This window comes from Tenrec ecaudatus, chromosome 14, assembly GCF_050624435.1.
Source record: "Tenrec ecaudatus isolate mTenEca1 chromosome 14, mTenEca1.hap1, whole genome shotgun sequence".
NCBI lineage: Eukaryota > Metazoa > Chordata > Mammalia > Afrosoricida > Tenrecidae > Tenrec > Tenrec ecaudatus.
Window position 1 is genome coordinate 29731992 of NC_134543.1, and position 24670 is coordinate 29756661.

Consider the following 24670-nt stretch of genomic DNA (forward strand, 5'->3'; position numbering starts at 1 on the left):
GGACCAGTGGTGAGAGTTGGGATACCTGGATTGTGGAGGGAAGGTGGGTTGGAAAGGGGGAACAGATTATAAGGATCTACATATAACCTCCTCCCTGGGGGATGGACAACAGAAAAGTGGGTGAAGGGAGACATTGGACGGTGTAAGATATTTCAAAATAATAGTTTATAAATTATCAAGGCTTCTTGAGGCAAGGGGTGCGGGGAGGGGGGAAATGAGCTGATGCTAGGGGCTTAAGTGGAGAGCATGACTGAGAATGATGAGGGCAATGAATGTACAAATGTGCTTTATACAATTGATGTATGTACGCATTGTGATGAGTTGTATGAACCCCTAATATAAAAAAACCCTCTACCCAATTAACAAAAGAAGCTCTTAAATGCTTAGAAAGCAAAAGCAGCAAGGAAAGTCAAACATTTTAGTAAATTATAATTATTAAGCACATGGTTACCTGGGGTTCCTCAGGTGGGAGAGGAGGTGGCACTTCTTCACCAGAGGGGGGTAAGGGGGGCTCCTCAGACGAAGGGGGTTTTGCTTCTTGACTGGCAGCAGGTACTGTAACTACTTCTTTTACCGGCTCTGGGGCATCCTTTGCCACAGCAGGACCCTTTCTGTGTGCTGGCAAACGTGCTTTTGTCCTTTGCTGCAAACTTAGCAGGTGCTGTCGATACCAATATTGTTGCTGTTCCTGAAAGAGAAAGCATTTTAAAGTATTTTATTTTAAGAAACAAACATATCAGCAATTCAATAGCTCAACCATATCAAGAAGAGTCAATTTTAGAATATATTCTTCCTTCTTGTACTCATTTTATTGCCCCCCAACCAGGTTTAAATATTTTTAATTGACAAGTCTTGTATCTCTACACCTGGGTTTAGTAGGAAGTTAGATTTGTGTCTGTGATCATGTATCTAGATATAAAAATTTCGGCTGAGGAAGACAAGTAAACAAGATGTAAATCAATAGTAAGCTACAGAAAATTTTCAATTTGTTCCCAAGTTCATAAATTTAAATGAAAACATATATTAATTTAACATACTCCTCTTAAAATACATGTTCTTGAAGTTAGGGAAGAGTTTTGGATGAATTACTCAAACTCTACGTATTCACAATTACTTATTTCATATTCTGTGACATGTAAGACAAAGCAGTTGCAATTCAACAATTTTTACATGTAAATTCAGTGATACTGATTATGCTAATATCACATAACCATTCACACTATCCTATTTCAAATCACTCCACCACTATTAACAGAAACTCAGGATCCCCTGAACAATGACTCCCATTTTCCCTCCTCCACTCCCAATAACCACACATAAGCACTAGTGTCTCCAGTGGTGGGAATGGAGGCTCTGCATGTACAGTCTACATCAGAGTCTACGTCAGCTTATGTTTGATACTCTTTTTGCACTTTTGTCAAGAAGGGAAGCTAGATGGTTGGTCTTACAACAGATAAAGTGGTAAAGGAAAGCGATGAGCTCAGGATTTTGGAGTTACAACTCAGGTGCTGCATAAAAGACTTCAGTTTCCACTTGTGACTTGAAATAAAGTCTCATTTATTGTAGTAACAGAGTTGATACTATTGAAAACCAAATCCAGAATCTTACCATAAGAATGGATGTGCGGTTAAGAACTTAGAAGGAGCCAAGACTAGTATAACTGGTTACAGAAGGATGGAGAAGAATGGGCCCAAAACAGTGGAACTATTTATGTCTCATGAGAGTTCTCACCAAAAGGTTACCTCAGCAGAGGAGGATTTAACAATCAAGTGGCTAGAAGGACATGTTCTGTGAAAGTCAGTCAACTTCTTTCCCCTGCTACTCCCTGTCTTTGCCCAATGACATCTGAACACAGTGGTCATGACAGCAGGAATACAGGCTATGCATGGGTTTATCAACAGGGGGTTCCACTCAATAAGGCTGACTCGGCAGTTCCAGCCACTGCTGAATGTCCAATCTGCCAGCAGCAGACAGACATTAACACCAAGTCTGAGATGAAGGAACCACTCCTAGGGGAGATCAGTCAGCAACCCGGGGGCAGGATGATCACATCAGACAGTTCCATCACAGAAAGGGCAGTACTTTGGATTCATCAGCCCCTGCCGCTATGTGAGTCAGGAGAAGCCTCCCGCTTGAAATCTAGTCCACGGACCTGGAACTCATTCACCTCTACAACTGTGTGAGCCATTTCCTGATGGGAGGGAGGTAGGTCAGTTTCTTCCTAAGTATCAAACAAACAAAAATAAAAAATCAAATTCACTGCCAATTTTCCTATTTTTATACACACACACACACACACACACACTGCCACAAGTTGCTTCTGACTGTACAGAGCAGGGTAGGGAACTGCTCCCTAGGGTCTCCAAGAGAATACATCTTCGCAGGAGTCACCCTTCTCCCACAGAGCAGCTCGTGAGTTCAAACTGTGGATTTTGTGGTTAGTAGTACAATGTGTAATTTTATTAGGTCACCAGGGCTCCTTAATGACTACATATTGAAACAGTCCTATTTCTCCCCCACCGCTTCTCTCCAGTGTCACTCCCTTTGTGAACACCTAGGCATCATCATCAGCTCACACTGAGGGAAGCATATAGGGGAAGGTAGTCTTATTTTAAAATGTTTTTCACTTAGGATTCTAAATGTCTCAGCCTTTTCTTCCAAATCACACTGTAACTTAATTTTCCAGCAGCTTGTTGTGTGCTGCCATCTTTAAAGAATTACAGTACTAATAAGTTGGTAAAAGAAAATACAATAAGCAATTAATGAATTAACTAAAATCAATTTTTTAAAAACCTCACCATTCAAAATAACTACAGGGTCAATGCTAATGATCCCAGGCTTCATTATGGAATTCCCCACAATTGCTAAGTTGCACAAGAAAAAGGTGTCAGAGCCCTAAACTATTCAATAACAAACTACTACACCCTTTTATGATGAATAATAATGCATACTTTCACCTCAATTATGAGGCAAGATTTTAGGAAATTGATCAAAGTGATATAGAACTTTTGAATTCACTTCTGAAAGTTGAGGATTTGGCAGAAATCTGAACTGGTTAACAACCAAATATAACTTTTATAATAGGAACAGCAAGAGAATGATCTGAATATCTAATAACTGGAATATTAAATAATCAACCTTTAGGAAACTTGGGAAATTGAAAAATCCCATGACTGTTTTCCAATACATCCAAAAATTAGATTAAAGAGCTTTAAGTAATGCTGTCATATAATTTTGATACAAAAGTTATAGCACAGAAACCCAATCTACACATATTTTTTGTTCATTTTAAGACTTCGTTCACTTTAAGGTTACAATTCTGTTAAATATAAAACCAACATATTTTCATGACCAGGGGCTTTTTCGAGAAGGTGTCCCAATGAATTTTTAAACTTTTTATAACAAGCTTTTCGTCCCTATACTACATAGATTCACTTTTCCTTGGTAATTTTCTAGTCTGATTATCTTTGGATAATGAATTTTTTCTATATTGCTAATATTTTATTGTATCACTCCCAATTTTCCATATGCTCAGGTACATAAAATACACATTTTTCCCCTCACTAAGCCTAGTCTGTTATATGTTTTTTCATTCACAGAACATAATTTTCTTGGGGGAGAGATGACTCATGGTTTTCGGATGTATTATTTGGTAGTTACGCATACTGTGAGACCACACAAAACCCATTGCCAGAGTGGATTCCAACTGACAGCAACCCCAGAATGACATGCAGTTTCCAAGACTGAAAACTGTTATGAGAGCAGACAACCTCATTTTTCTCCCAAGGAGTAGTTGGTAGAATGGAACTACAGACTTGAGGTGAGCAACCCAATACCTGTGAAAGTCAGCTCACAAATCGACCAGGAACAAGAGGGATTCAGTCGCAATTGAGAAATTAAGAGATATGAGGCAAAAGACAAAGTTGGGGTATAGGAGGTACATGGAAAAGAGACTCCAAGGCCCAGATTTTATTCGAGACAGGTTTATATTCAATTCTTGTCAGGTACCCTGCCTCCTGTGACAAGTTCCCACACAAAGGATTAGTTGACAATTTTCTGAAGGCAAACAAAAAAGCAAGAATATTTCAGCCTATTAGTCTAATATCCAGAGGGGAAGATAAAGCCAGAAATAGGAAGTATAACTTGAACACCTTCAGAGTGCTGTGTTTCGGCAGTTTCCTAGGGAACAGGAGAGAAAATGTCTGCTTTATCTTAGTTGAAGGTCAGACCATCCCAGTGCCTCCTTCAGCTCCTTGGGCTGAGCTCCTTCCCAGGGGCCTTGCCTAAACCGTGGAAGGTGATAGCCCTGATTTGCTTGAAGAGGGAAGTGAGGTTCAGACTGCCCTGTTAATGTACTTGGACAGCGTTCTGCTGCCGGTCCTCTGCATTCAGAGAGTTTAGCACCAATATCTCCACGTTCAGAGACTTTGGCATGTAGTCTTTTCTCAGAGTCCACCTTAAGACAATCTGCTCCCACAAATCCCCCTTTTTAATTTAAAAATTAAGGTTATTTGTCCCCCTCCCTTTGTATTCTTTATTCAAGTTAAACTGATGGGAACTGTTTGACTTCCACATGAGTGGATCTCCTCCAGAGGGTTTGGATTCCTAGGAGAATGATCAATAAGACAGTTATTAACACAATCGCAGGTGAACTTATGCAGTGTCAGGCCACCGGCCTCAAGGGTCAGGGCTGGACATTCCTTTAGCAATTTGAGAAATAAAATCATTATGGGGGTTGTTTTTCACTAAAGGATTCAAAGATTTCTTTTCATAATAATTCAATGTCTGATGTTACATTATTTTTTACATGATTTAAATGATCTCGAAGTTCCATTCATATTTGCTTTGGTTGTATGGATATAATACAATAATCAGAACCTTCCAATCACATTTCAATAACACTTGTTTTGCAAATCCATAAGCTCAATCTCCCCGCCATGTCACAGCTCGTTGCAATTCAGCAACGTTGGCATTTAATTCATCTACTCTAGCTTGAGTAGCCTACATTATGAGAGTCTTTTTGTCATTCTTGCACAAAAGAGGTTTTAATAGATTCTTATAACGCAGCCCTGCTATGGCTGCAGTAGGAGTAGTAATGGCTATTAGGCCTAAGATAGTAGCAATCTCACATTCCAATAAACCTTTTATGTCTTTTTAGCAGTTTCTGCAACATCTTAGTCAGCAAATTAGGAACAGGACCTTCTTCCCAAGGGCAAGACATTTGCACTGGCAGCCACACTCCCAAAGGGATATCAATATAAGAAGACTTTCACAGGTTAAATTCACCTGCATAGAAATGTTAATGCAAGTATACAATTTGAAATTGCTGCAAGATACTGTTTCATTGACAAGTTAATAATTAACTGTCCAATGGAAATCGCTTAAGGTAGTTGTACATAAGAGGTCACATAATGGGTCTTGTTAAATGTAAACTTTTATAGGGAAGGGGAGCAACTTTGTCTCCAAATTCCCCAATACGGGAGACCATAGGCTACGTAGTTAAAGGCAATTTCCACAAGTCCCACTGCTCAGGTCCAACAAATGGACACAAAAGATGAATTTGAAGAGGGGCTAGCCCACTCTCATGCCAGGCCATCAGTTTTTCAGTGTGAACCCAGTAAGAAGGCCTGGCATGATCCCAAATAGCACCATGTACAGAATCACAAAGGTTTGCATTTATATTCTCAGAACAGTTTGTCAAAATTTCTCCATGGGGATCCCAATCAAAAACGGTGACAGAGTTGTTAACAATAATTTTCCCATGTGGCCCTTGACAGTGTAGCCAACACCATTCTCTTTGTACAACTTTATGATAAGTGAGAACTTCACAAAGATTCTTATCTCCCTTGCCAAGTTGTGTAGCATCATTTTCATGTTCAGCAAAAGTCATTCCCACAAAGGAGAAAAATCGATGGACAGTACGATCAACAGAGAGCCAAGTCATCCACACTTGCATTTCAGCTCTGAGGCTTCCTTCTGCAATTCCTACGATAGATAAAAGGTACAACCTAAAGTAAAATTTAAAGCACCTCCTTCCTCTTCCTCATTGGAGAAACTACTTTTTCTATCCCCCCCCCCCCCCGGTCATAGAGTTCAACAACTCATTAATGAATACCACAGGCCCTAGCAAATGCCATTCAGCAACTTGTAGTAATGGTGGATGAGGATTGTAAGCACAATAGGAGCGGTTTGCACTTACTTCAGGTGAAACAGCAAGCACTGCCATCGTGCCCAAAAATATATGTTCAGGGGTCTGAGGAGTATCGGTTGTTTCCGGTTCACCAGTTCCTCCATAAGCTCCTTGTTTTGTTAACGACTTAATCTGACCCCATGTAGGTAGGCTGGGTTGAACGCTTTTCTTCTTCTTGCAAGATGGTTCTTGTATTTTTAAAACTGCCATTTGCTGTGTTGGGACCTTGGAGGGAGCCATCAGGTCTCTGATGGAGACTGTCCCTGCAGGAGCCTCCTGACACAAGCCACCTGGTGCAGGAGCTTCACCCTGGAGGCTGGATACCTTGAAAGGAATTCATACACGCTGTCTATCAGCTGTGGAAACGAAAGTATAGCCCTTCCCTTGGGCAATTAACAGGAATATGTGCCAAAGTCTCTGAACGTGGAGCTATTGGTGCTAACTTCTCTGAATGCAGAGAACCTGCAGCAGAACACAAAGTGCATTGATGGGACAGTCTGAACCTCATTTCCCTCTTCAAGTAAAGCAGGGCTTTCACCTTCCACAGTTTAGACAAGGCCCTTGGGAAGGATCTGACAGCTCAACCCAAGGAGCTGAAGAGGCACTGGGATGGTCTGGCCTTCAACTAAGATAAAGCAGACATTTTCTCTCCTGTTCCCTAGAAAACTGCCGAAACACAGCATTCTGAAGGTGTTCAAGTTATACTCCTTATTTCTGGCTTTATCCAGACTATAAATACATTGGCTGAAATATTCTTGCTTTTTCTGGTTTGCCTTCAGATAATTGTCAACAAACCTTTTGTGTACAACTTGTCAGGGAATGCAGGATACATGACAACCATTCTATATAAAGCTGCCTGGAATAAAGTTCTGAGCTTTGAAGTCCCTTCCCCTGGTGCTCCCTTTGCCCCAGCGCTGTCGTATCTTTTATCTAGCTTTCTCAGTTGTGACTGTGCCCTCTGAACCCTGGTTCCATTTGTGAGTGCTGCCTTCTCTCACAGACAACATCACTAAAAGATACAATAATGCAAATATCACAAATTATAAGATAATGGCTACAAATATGTGTCCAGATTCCTTTTGAATCTGTACCCACCTTATTCTCTCTTTTTTTTCAGGGGATAGCACGAATGCAGTCTGCCACTCCCACAAATTATGCAGTCGAGTTCCCCACATTTGGGGAAATCGCAGTGGTCAGCACATCCAGAGTGCAATGGGTGGGCCTCGCCCTGGGAAAACCACCTTTGCGATCATGGTGTCTCCCCTCCCAGGTAAGTATGTGCTGATTCTCATCTTTGTCTTTGTCCTAGTCTAGGGCTAAGAACCTTGTTAGAGGCTCAAGTACTTGTTGATTCACTGACAGAAGGCCTCATATTCCTGTCTCCAGTATGAACCTAATGAGCAGCAACCAGATCTAATTCAAGCTTAGGGCTTAGACTTCTGTGTATTTCTGAAGTTCTATAAATGTCTAATAGTGAACCCTTCAAAAATGCCCTCAGTGATCTCCAAGAGACAAGTGATTATCTCCCTGTTTCAGAAAGGAAAATCCCAGCCTGGGTGTATTACTGAACTTGGTCCTATTGTTGTTGTAGTTAGAGAGTCAAATCACTTCCAACTCTCCAATTCTACACACTACAGAACACTGCCCAGCACAACTGTTATGCTTGAGCCCATTCCTGTAGCACTTTAGAAATCCATCTCCTTGACAATTGTCCTCTTTTTCTGTGCCCCTCAAACATGATGTCCCTCTCCAGGGATGGGTCCCTCCTGATAAAATCACCAAAGCACGTCACACAAAGTCTCACCATCCTTGCCTCTAGGCTCATTCCGGCTGTACTTCTCCAAGACAGATTTGTTTGTTCTGGCAGCTCATGGTACTTTTCGATATTCTTCACCAGTACAACAATGAAAAAACATCAATTCTCATTGTCCAGCTCTCACATGCATGAGGCAATTGTGAACACCCCGGTTTGACACCCTTACTCTTCAACACTTTGAAGAGGTCTTCTTAGGCAGATCTGCCCAATGCAAATTGTCATTTGATTTCCTGACTCCTGTTTCCAAGAGCACTGACTGTGAATTCAAGCAGAATAAAATCCTTGAAAACTTCAAACTTTTCTCTGTTTGTCATGATGTCATCTACTGGTCTCAGTTAGGATTTTTGTTTTCTTTACACTGAATTAAAGGCGTCAATCCTTGATCTCCATCAGCAAGTGCCCCAAATCCTTTTGGCTTTCAGCAAACAAGACGTGCCATCTGCATGTCACTGGTTGTTAATGAGCCTCCTCCAGTCCTGAAGCCGCGTCTCTCTTCATACAGTCCAGCTTCTCTGATGAGCTGCTCAGTACAGAGACTGGTAAGTATGGGGAGAGGATACAAGCCTGATGCACACCTTTTCTCATTTTAAGCCGTACAGTATTTTCTTGTTCTGTTTAAATGATTGCCTCTTGATCAATGTACAGATTCCACATAAGCACAATGAAGATTCTGGAATTCTCATTCTTTTCAATGTTATCCATAGTTTGTTATGATCCACATAGGGAAATGCCTTTGCATAGCCAATAATACATATGATGCATCTTCCTGGTATTCTCTGCTGTCAGTCAACACCCATCTGACATCAGCAGTGATATTCCTCATGCCACGTCCTCCCTCTTCATAATCTGGCTTGAATTTCTGGCAGCTCTTTGCTGACATAATGCTGCAGCAGGAGTTAACTGAGCTATAGCAAAATTTTACTTGCATGTGATAGCAATGATCTTGTTCAATCATTTCTGGATTCTGTTGGGTCATCTTTCTTTAGAATGGACACTACATGCTAATTTTTCTCAATGCCCCACCATATCAGACAACTTCATCTCATAGGGAATAATGGCTCATAGGTATAGTAAAATCACAGCATGTGTTACATTTAAAAATAATTGTACAGCCACCACAAACAGCTGTCACCACAAAAATCTGTATGGCACTTCCTTAAGCAAATGTCGATAGAAATACTATATAACCCAGAAATCTTTCTATTCGGTATGCACCCCAAAGAAATAAAGAATAAAACCTCAACAGGTACATGCACACTATGTTTATCGCAGCGCTTCCCACACAGCAAAAATATGGACACTACTAGAATGTCATCGTGGAGGAATGGATGCATAAACTCTGGTACATACACATAATGATGTCCTATGCGTGCCTGAAAACAACAATGAACGTCAAAGACCTCAAGACATGTACTAATTTGGAAACATTATGCTCAGCAAAGCTAGCCAGTCTCATTCTGTATGAGACCACTACTGGGAAAAAAACAAAAGAGTGAGAAATGTTTTAACACCAAAAGTGGCGGACTTTGATGGTTATGGGGAGGCTGGAGAGATGGAAAAATAAAAGGGAGAGAGGGAAAGTGAAATTATTTACAAAATTGAGTTAAGTGAGTCAAAAGTAAAGGATGTAAGCACTAACTAACCACTGCCATCTAGTCAATTCCAATTCACAACCTAAAACAGAACTTGCGAAGCTGTAAATCTTTGTGGTAGCAGCTAAGCCTCAACTTGGTCCCTTGTAGTGGCTAGTAGGTTTGAACTGCCAATTTTCTGGTTAGTAGTCCAACATATACCCAGCAGCACCATCAGGATTCCTATGTAGGCACTGTTGTTAGGTGCCGTGGAGTCTGTTCCAACCCCTAGCAACCCTCTGCACAACAGAATGACACACTGCACAGTCCTGCACCATCCTCACAATGTTCCTGTGCCTGAGTCCACTGTAGCAGTCACTGTGTTAATCCAGACACTCAAGGGCTTTCCAACCCCCCACCCCCGTTTTTCCTCATCTTCTACTTTACCAAGTAATGACATCCTTCTCCAAAGACTGGCCTCTCCTGACAATATGTCCAAAGTATGGAAGACAAATTCTCACCATCCTTGCCTCTAAGGCGCACTTTGGCCTTACTTCTTCTAAGACAGACGTACTTGACCTTTGAGCAGTCCCTGGTACTTTCAATACTCTTCTCCAGCACCACAGTTCAGATGTATTGATTCTTCTTCAGTCTTCTTTTGTCATAGATATTTTCACAAAAATATATATGATTTGTTTACCAAATAGATACTTATTACTGAGCACTTGCTATCTTTACAGTACTGAATTAGATTTAAATGATTTTCCTGGTATGAAAACAGAAAGGGCAAGGTATGCGGATATGCACTGTTTTAAAGATTAATTTGAAAAATTACCTTCCTTATCCAAGTTGATTATAAATTCTTAATACGAAATGTTCTATGTCTGTGTTCTAAAGCAAAATTCTAAAGCAAAGTCGGGGGGCAGGGGAAGCCCTAATAAAACAAACTAAGTTTCCATTTTAAAATTTTAACTTCAAATATGTTCATTTTCAATACTGTTGAAATTTATATTCTACTCCAAGAATTACAAAAATCAAATAAATTCACTGATGTTAATTCCATCTCTAAGCAACCCTAGGGAGGGCCTCCCTCCAAGGCTTATAAGTTTTTGCAGGAGCAGAAAGCATCATCATTCTCTGAAGGGCAGCTAGTGAGTTTGACCTGTCCACCTGTGGCTAACTCCACACTTAGCCAACAGCGCCAAACCCCAAGAACTACAGTCCTCAGAAAGTCTCCATGTTTTAAAAAAAAGTTCCCGTATTTCACCTCTTCCTCTAACTCACACCTTCATTCTCTCTCTTTAGTGTATATACTCACCATCCCATCTCGCTCACTGTCCATCACAATAGAAAATAAATGCAATATGGCTCTAGTTACTAAAAACTGCTTCTGCCAAGATAAACAAGTGCCCATCTAGTTCAGAGGCAACAAAGAGCACATGGAAGAAACACACCAGCCTGTGTGACCACGAGCTGTCGAAGGGATCAGGTATCAAGCATCAAGGAACAAAAAATCGTATCATTGAAAATGGGTGGGGAGGGGGGAGCGGGGAGGGAGGGGAAAAAAAAAGAGGACCTGATGCAAAGGGCTTAAGTGGAGAGCAAATGCTTTGAGAATGATTAGGGCAAAGAATGTACGGATGTGCTTTATACAATTGATGTGTGTATATGTATGGATTGTGATAAGAGTTGTATGAGCCCCTAATAAAATATTTTTAAAATGTTAATTAAAAAAGAAAAGAAAATGTGTGAGTGCAGAGTGGAGACTCAAAGCCCATCGGCAGCCAACCGGACACCCCCTTACTGAAGGGTTGTGGGGAGATGAGCCAGTCGGGGTGCAGGGTAGCAACGAAGAAACATATAACTTTCCTCTAGTTCTTAAATACTTCCTTCCTCCTACTATCATGATCCCAATTCTACCTTACAAATCTGGCTAGACCAGAGGATGTACATAGGTACAGATAGCAACTGGAAACACAGGGAACCCAGGACAGGTGACTCCTCCAGGACCAGTGGTGAGAGTGGTGATCCCTGGAGGGAACATGGGATAGAAAGGGGGAACTGATTACAAGAATCTACGTATAGCCTCCTCCCTAGGGGATGGACAGCAGAGAAGAGGGCAGGGGGAGAAGTCGGACAGTTTAACATATGACAAAATAATAACAATTTATGAATTATGAAGGGTTCATGAGGTGGGGGGAGTGGGGAGGGGGAAAACAAGCAGTTGATATTAAGGACTCAAATGGAAGGCAAATGTTTTGAAAATGATAATGGCAATAAATGTATTATGCACTTGACACAATGTGTGTATGTATGGATAGTGATAAGAATTGTATGAGTCACCAATAAAATGATTAAAAAAAAAAGTTTTCCTGACAAAGATGGGCTCATTAGGGTATAGAGCAGCAGTTCTCAACCTGTGGGTCTCGACTCCTCTAAGAGGTTGAAAGACCCTTTTACAGGGGTCACCTGATTCATAACAGTAGCAAAATTAGTTATGAAGTAGTAACAAAAATAATTTTATGGCTGGAGGTCACCACAACACGAGGACTGTATAAAGGGTTGTGGCATTAGGAAGGTTGAGAACCACTGGTAGAGAGAGAAACCTGGGCCAAACTCCTGTCTTGGATGTTAGAGTTAAGCTAACTAGTAGACAGAGGTAATTAAGAAGGATATTTGTTGCTCCTGATTGTAAAGTCCTAAAGACAGGAAGGGCTCTTGCTGAAACTTCTTCAGTAAGAAACAGGTGACAAATACATCTTCTGGATGCATATCACAGGAAAATTGCACAAGAACAATTGCAAGAAATAACTACAAATAATAAAACAAAAAAAATTTTTAAAGAAAAAAATAACTGCTTCTGCCAAGTTCAACAATAATCTACATGCCAGTAAAGGCAACACAATGACTTTATCTTGTCTGACTTCTCAAGTGTGTAACACAACTCCTCCCAGAAAGAGCCTTCCTTTCACTCCCGTGATGTGGTTCTGATTTTCCATCTACTGAGTTGGCCTTTTCCAGCTGGCCATACTAGTATGCCAAGGGGCTACACATTCACTGTCCTTTTACCTCTATTCTCAATCTACAGACATTTGGGAGATATTTCATCTATTTTCCTACCTTCAGATACCATTTCAGTGTTGATGATAAAGTCTATCATGTCTCCCAGATCACTCTTCTAGACTCCAGACCTCTTGCTAACTGCCAATCGTATGTCTCAAAGACCTTAAAACCTTTTGTCTTAAAGATCTTAATTAATAATTTTCCTCTCAAGCCAAAACTTGTTCTTCTTCCTCCTAGTTTTCCTATTTGAGTTCATGGAACAACTGTTTACTCAGCAGTTAATCTGAGAGCTAGGTAGGAATCATCCTTGAAGGCGCCTTCTCCACTTCCACTCAATCTCCAATTGTATTCATTCATTTACATATTTATCCAGTCCTTCCTTTTATCTCCTTCTCAATTATCATCAAGCACAAACCACTATTCTCCAGTCTCTCAAAGGAACCCTTGCTCCTTTCCACTGCTCTCTACAGGGCAGAGAGTGAATTTTCAAAAATGTCCACTTGCCAGTCACCTGTATAAAACCCTTTCAAGGTCTGTTAATCCGGGTTGACTAGAGAAACAAATTCAATGACAACTCATGTGTAAGAGAGAACTTTAAATCAAAGAGCAATTGTATATTAAGAAACATCCCAGCCCTGTCCAAATCAAGTCTGTAAGTCCAATATTAGCCCATATATCTGATACTAGTTCCTAAATTCCACTTTAGACTCAACGCAGCCATGAAATGATGCTGAATGCAGGAAGATCACAAGCCAGAGGGTGGAAAGTCTTGTGGATCCAGTGGCAGTGGAAGCATCTTCAGGACTCTGGCTCCTTCAATGTGTCGCCATGTGGCTTGTCAACAGGAATACGAAGCAGAGAGTCTGTGTGTTCCGCCTCCAGGGAGGAAGACTGGAGTTCCCAGAATCCTCAGAAAGCCATGCCCATAGAGAAGCCTACTGGCTAGGACCTGACAGGCCAGACTCCAGCCCTTTGCAAGTTGACAGGAGATTATGTAACTGCCACACAAGGCTTCCCAGTGGCTTAAGAACGAAGTCCTAAATTACAGGTAAACTGGTCCTCTCTAATCTGGCTGGCAGTGGGAGTCTAGTCTTTGCCTACCACGCTCACTCACCCTTCAGTTTCCAAAGTTAGCCTTCCTAAACTTTATTCTTTGAACTCTATCTGGTTAATCCTACCCATCCTTCAGCCTTGACTTAAATATCCCTTTTAAAAGGTAACCTCTTCAGGTAGGTATTTGGTCTTTATCTGCTATGTGCTAGACCATAGGCAGGGAACCATGAATATAACCATCAGTTAAAATAGGCTCAATTCGTATGAAATGGTGTAGTAAAATGATAAAATCCCATGACAACTGTCCTTCTCCAAATTACTTATTAAATGCCATTTCCCCCCCTATGGGAACAAGCCAATGAAGGCAGCTGCCATGTGCTCTCTAGTACATAGCACAATAGTTAGTAGGTGGTTGTCAACTAGTAAATATTGAGCATTAAGCAAATGACACTTCTAAGAATTCTAATTCTAATCAAAGCCAACAACTTTATCTAAATAAGTTGTTTTGAGAGTAAAAGAATAAATATAATCACAATTATACCTACTCTTCACTTATTGACAAGGTTAAGTTCCAAAGACAAGGATGTTATACAAAAATAGGCTTCATGTAAAAAGAGAGGAAAATGATCATAACATAACCACCAACTGCACAACTAACAATCATTATATGTGTCAAGCCACAGAACCAAGGGAGACCCAATGTGCCACATCTTCACCATCATAGCCAGTATTACTCTGACCTCACACCTCAGCATTCATTCCTACCAAAAAGACATTGTGATGGTGAAAATTGACCAGATTATTACTTTTTTCCCTTACAATTCTAAGCGCTGTCTAATGACATAGTAAGCGAGGTGTAGGTAAATAAAAGGATCCTTGGTGGTGCTGCTGAGTAAGCACTGGATTGTTAACCACAAGGTCGGCAGTTCAAACCGTATCAGCTGTTCCTGGGGTGTTAGGTGAGATTACCTACTCCCATAAAGATTTAGTCTTGGAAACCCTACGGAGAGTCACTATGGGTTGGAACTGGCTCAATGACAGTGAGCTTTGTGTTAAAAAATAAATTGCAAGGCGACCATGAACTCTATCTAGGAGCCCTGGTAATGTAGTGGTTACATGTTGGGCTGCTAACTGCACGGTCAGCAGTATGAGATCACCAGCCGCTCTACGGCTTGCTACTGCCGTAAAGAGTGACAGTCTCAGATATCCACAGCGGCAGTTCCACTCTGCCCATTGAAATCAACTCAACGACAGTGAGTTCAGTGCGATGTTCTTTATTTAGTAAATTTTTTAAACACACAAAAAATTCATTCTTCAAAAAAGACATATTCCATTAAATCATCAATGCTTTATTCTGAACATTAGAAATAAAATGGGAAATACATGTGTATCCTATTTTTCCTATACTAACTATATTTCTACCAAATAGTCCTAAGTTTTTCTGTACAGAAGAATACTGCAGAGTAAATGTGGACGAAATAGCACAAAATGACCAGGTTTCAGCCTCTAATGAAATAATTTATTGAAGCAAATACCGTAATAGATGAACTACTAGATGAAATATTAGATACAAGATAGAAAGATGGGAAGCTTCACAGTACAGAGACCAGACCGCCAACATCAAAATCTACTGATCCATGTTGACTGTAGCAGTCTAGTCACCTAGTGAGCACTAGGTGTCTCCTGATGGATGCACAGGGAGTACACAGCACGCACCACCTATGAAGTGCACTTGCCAAAAGAAAAATAGAAAACGAAAACAAAACACACCGCTGCTACGTCAATTCTGCCTCACAGAAAACTTGTAGGCTGGAACAGAACTGTCCCTTCTGACAGGGTTTCTTCTTCTTCTTTTTGTATGTGTTTGCTTGCTTATTCACAAAGAAATTCCAGAAGTACAAAAATCTAGTATCAATGGTTCTAGGTTGAGGAGGGGCCAAGTGGGCACATGAAGCATGGGATGTGAAGGACCTTTTGCAGCTTCTCTCAATATACCTATTTTGAAACAGAAGGATTTATATATTAACGTCAAAATATTTCAGTATTTCAATGTTGGAATCCTGTAATATGTTCAGGATTGAAAATCAGATTTGTTAAAAAGTCAAGTCAGTAAAATGATGTTTCTATAGTTGCACAATAGATGGAAATCTCAAATGATCTTGGACATTTGAGTATCTTTTTCGCTAGCACTTTCTTCTGAAGAGCTTAAAAACCATCATCAAATATCTCCAACCATCTTCTCCACATTTTGAATATAGAGCACACAGAAAAAGTCTGGTCTCTCCAGGCCTGTGCCGACTCAGTCAGCCTACCCTACCTCCAGGTCTGCAAGCAGGCGAATCAGCGAGTGTCTGACCCCAGCAGAGAAAGGGCAAATTCACACCCAAGGAATGAAGAACAGGGGAAGATGAGCAGAGAGAAAAAAAGATGTGGGCAGGGCAGCTAATAGGATCCATTGTGATAGTGATACTCTGGCATCTCATTGGCTACTGCACATTCAAAGCCTCGTTCTCTTCCAGGGAGGAGCAAAGCAGAAAAGTACATCTGGGTTGCTGGCTGTTCCTGTCAGCTGTTCCTTCGACAAGTCTTCTCCAAGACCGTCTGCCATCTAGGCTCTGGACCGCGCAGCACAGGCACTAACCAGGAAAAGCAACGGCGGCTGGAGAACAAACTGCTTCCGTGTGGAGCAGCCAGGGATGCCGCCCTCAAAGCCTCTACCCAGACACAACCCGACCGACCACCACCGGGTTCCTAAGAGCATGCATTTCTATCTATGGAAGCTGACTGTCTCCTCATGTCTCCTGCAGAGCAGGTGGGGGGTGTGAACGGCCCCAACTTTTTGATTAACAGCTGAGCACTTAAGCTCTTTGTCAAGAAAATTCCCACTGCCATCAAGTCGATTCAGACTCAGTGACCCCATACTGTATTTTGAAGCTGTAAATCTTTCTGTACTGGATCAGACAGCCTCATCGTTCTCCCTTGGTACTCCAAGCTGGTGTGTTTGAACTGCCAACCTTGTGGTTAGCAATCCAATGCTACACAACAGCCACCAGGGGTCTGAAAGAAAACTGGACTTAAATTTAAGAAGCCTTCAGAGATAACATCCAGTTTACCAAAAAAAAAGTAACATGGGAAAGGAACCAGTCAAAGGACACCACGAGAAGCAAGCAAATGCTAAATCCACGAAAGAGGAGATGCTCTAAGACAACTTCACGAGACTTTTCATTAAAGTGAATGGCATTGGGGTGGGGAGAGCGGTGGGGAAGAGTAGGAAGGACTATTTCAACCCGGGGTTATTTTGTACCCCACGGGGCATCTGACCATTTTAGAACAGTTTTGGCTGCTACCGTCGACTCGTGGGTAGGGGCCGGCTATACATGTCTAATGCATTGGATAGCACCCTCACGATAGCACCCTACCCAGGCCCAACAGAAAATGACCTTGCCCAAAATGTAGTCACAGGCTGAGGTGGAGAAACTCCAGTCTGGATTAAGAGTCTTTTGTGCACCCTGTTCGGATCCTAATTTCAATAGTCAACTGTGGAAAACATTATTGAGTCAATTGAGAAATGTTAACATGAACTGGTTATTGAATGGTCTCAAGAACTCTTGCTAATTTTGCTAGTATCTGAATAAGACTGACGTTACATGGACCAAGAAACTACTATTAATTCAGTTAGCTGTTGTAATATGATGCCCAAGGAAAGATCCTTTTCTTTTTTTCTTTCATTTTAAAGACACGACTCATTAAAAATAACGATTCCCTGGGTGGCACAATGACCACTTGACTATGAGCCAAAAGTCTGGCAGTTCAAAACACCCAGACATGCCCCAGGTGACAGGCCTGTCAAGTGGCTTCAGACGTCATTACCTTGAAAACCCGAGTCCTTCCACTCTGCACATGTCTGATCACCATGAGTCGAAGCCAACTTGATGGCAACTACTAACCAAGAATATCGGGCGCAGCATAGCACTGTCAAAACACACAGCATTCCTCTAGTGCAGCGGCTCTCAGCCTGGGGGTCGCCACTCCTTTGGGGGTCGAACGGCCCTTTCACAGGGATCACCAGATTCCTAACAGCAGCAAAATGACAGTGATGAAGTAGCAATGGAAATAATGTGATGGTTGGGGTCGCCACAGCACGAGAAACTGTATGAAATGTGGAGACATTAGGAGGTGGAGAACCACTGCTCTGGTTCTTTAATGCTTCCTCTCCTCCCACTACCACGACCCCAGTCCTACCTTATAGATCCGGCTAGACCAGAGCATGTACACTGGTACAGACAAGAGCTCAGAACACAGAATCCAGGACGAACCCCTCAGGACTAACCATGAGAGTAAAGATACCATGAGGGTAGAGGGAAGGTGGGGGGTGGCAACAGATCACAAATGATAGACAGACAACCGACAACTGCTGCACCCCCCCCCAGCGAGGCAAACAAAAGAAATGTGGGTGGAGAGGCAGTGAATGGTGCACAATGTGAAACTTAAAATAATTTATAAATTATTAAGGGTTCACTAGGGTGAGAGGGTGGGGGAGGGGGAAAAAGAGCAGCTATTACCAAGGGCTCAAGTAGAGAGAAAATGTTTTAGAAATGATGATGACAACATATGCACAAATGTGCTTGATACAACTGATGTATGGATTGTTATAAGAGCTGTAAGAGCCCTCAATAAAATTATTTTTAAAATAAATTTAAAATATTTTTTAAATTTCAAGAAAAAAACGGATAAAATGATGTGGAATCTGCTTCAAAGTATTTCAGCAGCAACAACAAAAAGGCCTACATGAAACAAGCATGGTAAAGTTTAATGACTATTGAATCTGAATGACAGGTTTATGAAGGAATCATACCATTTTTTCAACTCTTATATACACTTAAAATCTTTAACTATAAAAAGGCGACACATTCCAAAAGTAAAATATGAAAGACTAATAAATGGGAAGAGGATAAATTGCCAGAGATTGTCACAGTCATGAAGCATTTCTCAAATAAATCAAGGCATCCTAAGTGACAATGCTTGTATCTTATTCAACAAACCTTTATGGAGAGCCAACAATCTGCGAGGCACTGTCCTAGGTACTAAAAGAGGAAAAGTCTGCAAGAGACTTACAATCGAGAACACAGAACAAAACCAGATGGGGAGACCTGATCAGATATGTGCCTTACAAGGAAGGTGGAAGCAATGAGAAACTCGAGGTGAATTCTAGACAAAGCCAGAGAAGTTTCAAAGGCTTAGACCCTTTTAATCACATCCTCCACCATCGTCTTTCTGGCTCTCACCAAAGAACTGGAGGCAAGAAAAGAAGTTCACTACGGGCCAGGGGACAAAGGAACTAAAGCAAACACAGCACTCCACATCAGGATCCACAGTCACGACTAGAATGATCTAAAACAAGGAAAAAGACCAGAAAATATTTGTCTCTTCAAAAGGTCAGAAAACAATAGCCTAGTAATGACAAACAAACAAATGTCATGATTGGTTTAGACTAACTCGGAGAGTGTTTAACAAAAGCACTGAAGAATTGGGGGGGGTGGGGGACAAGGTAACTGAGAAAATAAGACCTGAGTTTCGGGATGGTCCTAATCATTTATTCCACTGTTTTATTCCAGCACCGCAGCTGTCTTCCCCAGATGATGGGGCAAACATGACTCCTTACAATAACCTGTTTCCGGCTCTCAATTTCTCCCTCCAAACCACTGAAACTGAGAGTACTACAGCTCCATCTTTGGGAAATCTTCTCTCAGTAGTCTTGAGTCCTCTAGTCACAACATGGCCAGGGCAAAGGAAAATTGTGGGAGGTATCTAAGAGTTAAAAGTAACCACAGTATATACTACGATATACTATTACAAACACAATCCTAAAGTAACAATCACTTACAAGTGGATACACATATGTAGGCTGAACGGGTGTAGAATGACATATAGGAGTATACCAAGAGCATACATAGATTTAGCAGAAAATATTTCTACATATGTATTTGTATGGGCTACAAATATACTCAAGTATATAATAGAGCATAAAAACTTCTTAGACATAACAAAACACCTTGAGATGAGCCGCTGGACTTGAGAGTTTAGGAGTACAGTGTAGGTCAACTGGCATGATGCGTCCATAGTCTACATGCTACTTTGGTAACAACTGGGGCCTTAAAGCTTGTGATCTGCTAAAATACAATTATTGGTCTCTTCCTGTCCAGAGTAAGTAAGAATGAAGAAAATCAATGACTCAAGGAAATAATGAGTCCCGAGGGCTAATGAGCCCCACAAACCACAGCCTCCACCTGAGACCAAAAGAACTAGATGGTGCCCAGCTACTACTACCAAATGCTCTGATTGGAATCAAAATGAAAAGTCCTGGGCAGAATGGGGCAAAAAGGGTAGAATAAAATTCAAAATCATAAAAAAGACCAGGCTTACTGGGACTGGTAAATTCCCAAGATATATTTAAGCACCCTTCAAACCTGGAACTGAACTCATTCCCGGGGATCACCTTTCAGGCACACAAGAAGTCCATGTAGAAAACCAACCAGATGAGACCAACCGGAGCATTTTTGCAAAAACAAAGCTCAGAAGACAGGAAGGGGCTGAGAAGATGGACCAATGGAAACAGGGAACCCAAGGAGGAAGTGGAAAAGAATGCTGTTACATTGAAGGTACTATAACTAATGTCATGAAACAGAATATGTGAAATAAAACAAATGGGATACTAGATTTTTAAGTTTCTGTCCCAGTCCAAGTCCACTAAAATGTTCCCACTCAACCACCAATCCTTTATTGAGCTTGATTACCAGTTTTACATAAATGATGTTTTATAGAATTTTTACAAACTATGCAACCCCATTGAGTTTCCAATGAATGTGTTATTTACATAGGCATCCTATACATGGGTACATTATATGCAAAAACACAATAGTAATTTTGAAGCATCACACAGAAATTCTATCAATTCATTTAATCTTCTCAAGGAAAGAATCACTTCTTACTGCTTTCCTGTCAATTTTGATCAAGTTTAAGAGGACTGGCTCTCTTGCTAACTGAAGACACATCATGAACTTTTTACCCTGGTCAAATTCTAAGGCTGTCACATCGGAGTGAATGGCAACACAACGAAAAGCTGACAAATGGTCATGTCTTAAAGTGATGTAAGAAAAGGATATAAGGGTCAATTCCACGAAGAGACAGCTAAACCAAAAGCAAACTCACTGTAATCACGTCTCAATGGTGACCCTACCGGACAGGGTAGAACTGCTTGGGGGTAGGGGAGGTTTCCAAGACTGTTAACTTTGTACAGGAACAGAAAGCCTCATTTTTTTTTTCCAGAGTGGCTGGTGGTTTCTAACTGCTGACCTCACGTTTAGCCGCCCGACACGTGGTCCATGACGCCACTAGGGCTCCTAAGAGATAGCCAAAGGGGGTCAAACTCACCCCTGTATTTATTGCAAGCACAAGTCCCATGTAAGGAACAAACTCTGAAACTGGTTAGACATTTCGAGAGTCAGTCTTGAAGAGACTTTTGATTGATGTTGCCTCTCAAATGAACATTTTTGTTTAAAAATGCAGCTGCTACCACCACCCCCTCCACTTTGGGGAGCAAAGCTATTGGTTGAGCAAAGCCATAGACCACATTGACAAGTAATGCTTGCGCTAGCCCAGTACTCTGTGGCGTCCAGCATCTCTACACACCCTTCTTGGAGGAATCACGGCTGAGCTCATTTAAAGCTCAGAGGTCAGATAACATCCTGAGGGAAAATTGGCCAAGGCACCTGAGTGCTGGAATTAGACTACTGCGCTTGTTAAGGTCCTGAGGCCAGCTCACTTAGGGCCCTCAGGGTGAACATCTGGGCTCCAGCAGATGCTCTTACCTGTGGGGTCATCTTCGAGGGATCTGGCTCAGACGTGGCTTGCTGCTTCTCAGAACTCTTGTTCTTGGGTCCACTCTCCGAAGGCTCTGGCTGAACAGGTGCCTTATTCCCAGAAGGTCCGGCGGGCGGTGGTGGAGCTTGGGGTTGGGATTTAGGATGGCCCTGGGAAGGGCGGGAAGGAGATGCCTGAGAAGAGGGCAAGTAGGCCTGGGAATGGCTCAAATAGGACGAAGAGGTGGAGGTGGAGGTGGAGGTGGTGGAGGAAGAGTAAGAGGTGGGCGCCAGGTATGACTGGGGCGGTGGGGACTGCGAGGGAGACGGCTGAGCGGGAGGCGGGTAGGACTGGGACGAAGACGGGGGGTAGTACGAGGGTGGAGGCATGTAAGGCTGAGAGGGGGGCATATAGGATCCTGGCGGCACAGGAGGAGATTCGGGAGGGGAATCCAGCTCCATGGGAACCAAAGCAGGAGGCCCGTCTCGTTGGTGATGAAGCATCTGATGTTTGTACTGCTGCTGCTTCTGATAGCTGAGGGCCGGCCCTGGCGGCGGGGGCATCGGTGGCGGCGGCGGCTGCCAGTCCCCATAGCTGCCCCCCGGCATCACCGGCGGGGGTGGCATGGGGGGCGGCGGGAGGTGGTGGGGCTGGAGCACGCACTGCATTTGCTTCTGGTGCATCTGCTGCAGCTGCTGGAGCTGTGCCAGGTGCTGCTCGCGGAAGCTCATGAAGCCCGAAGAGGAGGGAGCCGTCGAGCTCGAGTAACCGGGCCCCGGCGAGGCCTCAGGAAGCGCCACCGGCGGCGGCGGCGGGACCGGCGGCGGCGGGTAGTGGCTGCTCCCGCCATACCGGCCCCAATTCGGGTACATATCGGAGAAGGAGGCGCTGGGCTCGTCCTGGCGCCGTTACTCGTCGCAACCGACCTCCAGGAGCTGCGGCGGCGGCGACAGCCGGAACTCGCGGCGCCTACAGGCCCCGGAGCGTGTAAACGGAACGCGCCAGTGCGCCGGCGCTACGGAGCAGGGCCCGCGACCGAGAAGGCGGGGACCGGTCTGAAGCGAGTGCGCCTGCGCAGTAGCCACCGAGAGGAGAACAAAGGCGAGGTAGAGCGGCCCTTTTCTTGGCTACTCTCTACTGTCATCTTCCGACAGGTTTAGGTAGTGCAGGGGCAAGTAGCAGTTTCTCATAGAACAGAGGGACCATAGAGTTTCACAGCCAAAAGGGGTGGTTAGAGATCCTATCGCCCCATGGGTTCATTTTTGAATGGGAAAAAAAAGAGGTTCCATTCACAATAGCAACAATCGCAACAACAACCGAAAAAGCACAGAATAACCAGGAAACACTGTAATAAGCAATATGCGAAACCGGTATTTTTTTAAAAGCCTGTGAAATGTTCAAACATGAGGTATTCATTAAGCTGAAATAATGAAGAGGCTTACTATTGTCCAAATGGAAGAATGGATATTTGTAAAAATGTCAGTTGATTTTCAACGTCATGCCATTCTAACAATAACAACACAAAAATCCAATCAGAAACAAATTTTGCGAGAGGATGGAGACTTGGTTGAAGACAGAATGCAAGGCCGCACCAGTTTCTGCAAGCGTATGAAAGATAACGTTTGCTTTTGCAAGTATTGTGAAAGGAGAGACATGGACGTCTTTAGAATGTGTCATCGCATAAAAACCCATGTGGGAAAATCGCAGCGTTAAAGCACAGGTAGCAGAAACAGAGATTGGCTGGAGAAGATAACTTAAAATAGAATCCTCCAAAAACCTCAACATAGTACAGAACCTGAACACCTACTCTAGCTTGAGTCAATCATTGAAAAGTAAAGCCAATCAATGAAATGATTTTTTTTAAATAAGACAAAAAGAAAAATAAAGCCGATACACAGCAGATTCTGCAAAAAGCCACTACCTGACTCTGAAAACAATAAGTATCTCAGTAGTATAGCACATAAAAATTGAACCTTGAATCCACTTTAGCATCCTAGATTCAATCCCTACCCCCCTACACATGCGTGTGTGTGCACACACACACTGATCATGATTTAGGTGAAAGTTGACAGAGAAAATTGGTTTCCCATTCCATGGTCCGTACACATTGTGATTCCACACATTGCAATCCCTGTAATGTAACAGCCCTCTATTCATTTTCATCCAGTTTCTTATCCCTTCCTACTTTCTGAGCTTTATTACTGAGCCAATGCTGCCCTTTGGGTTGCTTTGGGTTGTTTGTTCTAGCAAGGGCTTACCTGTCTGTTGTTTGTAATCATTTTATAGGTCTGCCTACTGTTGGAATGAAAGTTGATCCAGGGAGCAAGTGCACTTCTAGACTTAAAAGCTGTCTACGGGCGACAGTCTTAGGTGGTCCACAAATTTCTAACAAACTAGTGAGGCTGGTCTTTTTAGTGATTTTTAGTCTTATGCTACATTTTTCTCCAAGGCTTTGCGGGCCCTCCTATTAATCCTGGACCTGATCTAGTTCTTCTGGTCTCAGGGTTGTAAAGGCTGAGATTCCCATAATCCACTAGTCCTTTGGATGAATTGTTTCCAGGAAGTTTCTGTTTTCTGCACTCTTCTTTGTTCCAGACGCTGAGAGACCAATAGTTACGCCCTAGCTGTCAATGTTCACCTCTCTGAGGAGGTAGAGGTAAACAGAGAACAGCTAAATATCCTTTAGAAGAAAGAGCTTCTTTTTCTGAAATAAGGATTTAGTTGATTTCTTTAAATGTATCTCTCTCCCGCTCATCTGTCTGTCACTTTGTCACACGGTGATGGCTTGCACGTGACAAGGATGCTGGAAAGGATGCCACGGATATTTCCAAAACCAATTTTCTGCTGCTTCCTAACAAGTCCCCATGACCTTTTGGGAAAATCTATCAAGATTATTCTTTGAGGTCCTATCAAATAGCCACCATAACCTTGTGAGCTGACCCCTTCCCCTTGAATCTAACTGGTCCAGCAGACAGCCTCAGAAGCCACTCTTCTGAGTGGATCTTTCTTTATTTCAGAAACCTAATGATGCTGAGAAGAGTTTGTAGCCATCCACTCAAAACCTCACCTCAGTCTCCAGAAGACATTGGCCTTCAGACTCTTGCTGTTGTGGTTAGG

At 42.4% G+C, this 24670-nt stretch overlaps 1 protein-coding gene and 1 non-coding gene across 4 annotated transcripts in view; both read right to left on the reverse strand.

Moving 5' to 3' along the window:
- The window catches only part of YLPM1 (YLP motif containing 1), an 89199-nt gene extending 66614 nt beyond the window's left edge, over positions 1–22585 (reverse strand). For 2 of the 3 annotated variants that reach the window (XM_075531986.1, XM_075531985.1), the window contains exons 1-2: positions 21562–22585; positions 452–688 (exon numbers count right to left, since the gene is read on the reverse strand). In XM_075531986.1, the coding sequence (XP_075388101.1) occupies positions 452–688; positions 21562–22425 (1101 nt within the window). In that variant the 5' untranslated portion in view covers positions 22426–22585. The remainder of the gene's footprint in view (positions 1–451; positions 689–21561) is intronic. The other variant, XM_075531988.1, reaches the window with a different exon arrangement.
- On the reverse strand, positions 7305–7468 carry LOC142426879 (U1 spliceosomal RNA). The gene has a single exon (XR_012779766.1). It is a non-coding gene; the product is annotated as a U1 spliceosomal RNA (small nuclear RNA).
- Positions 22586–24670: the final 2085 nt, after the last annotated feature.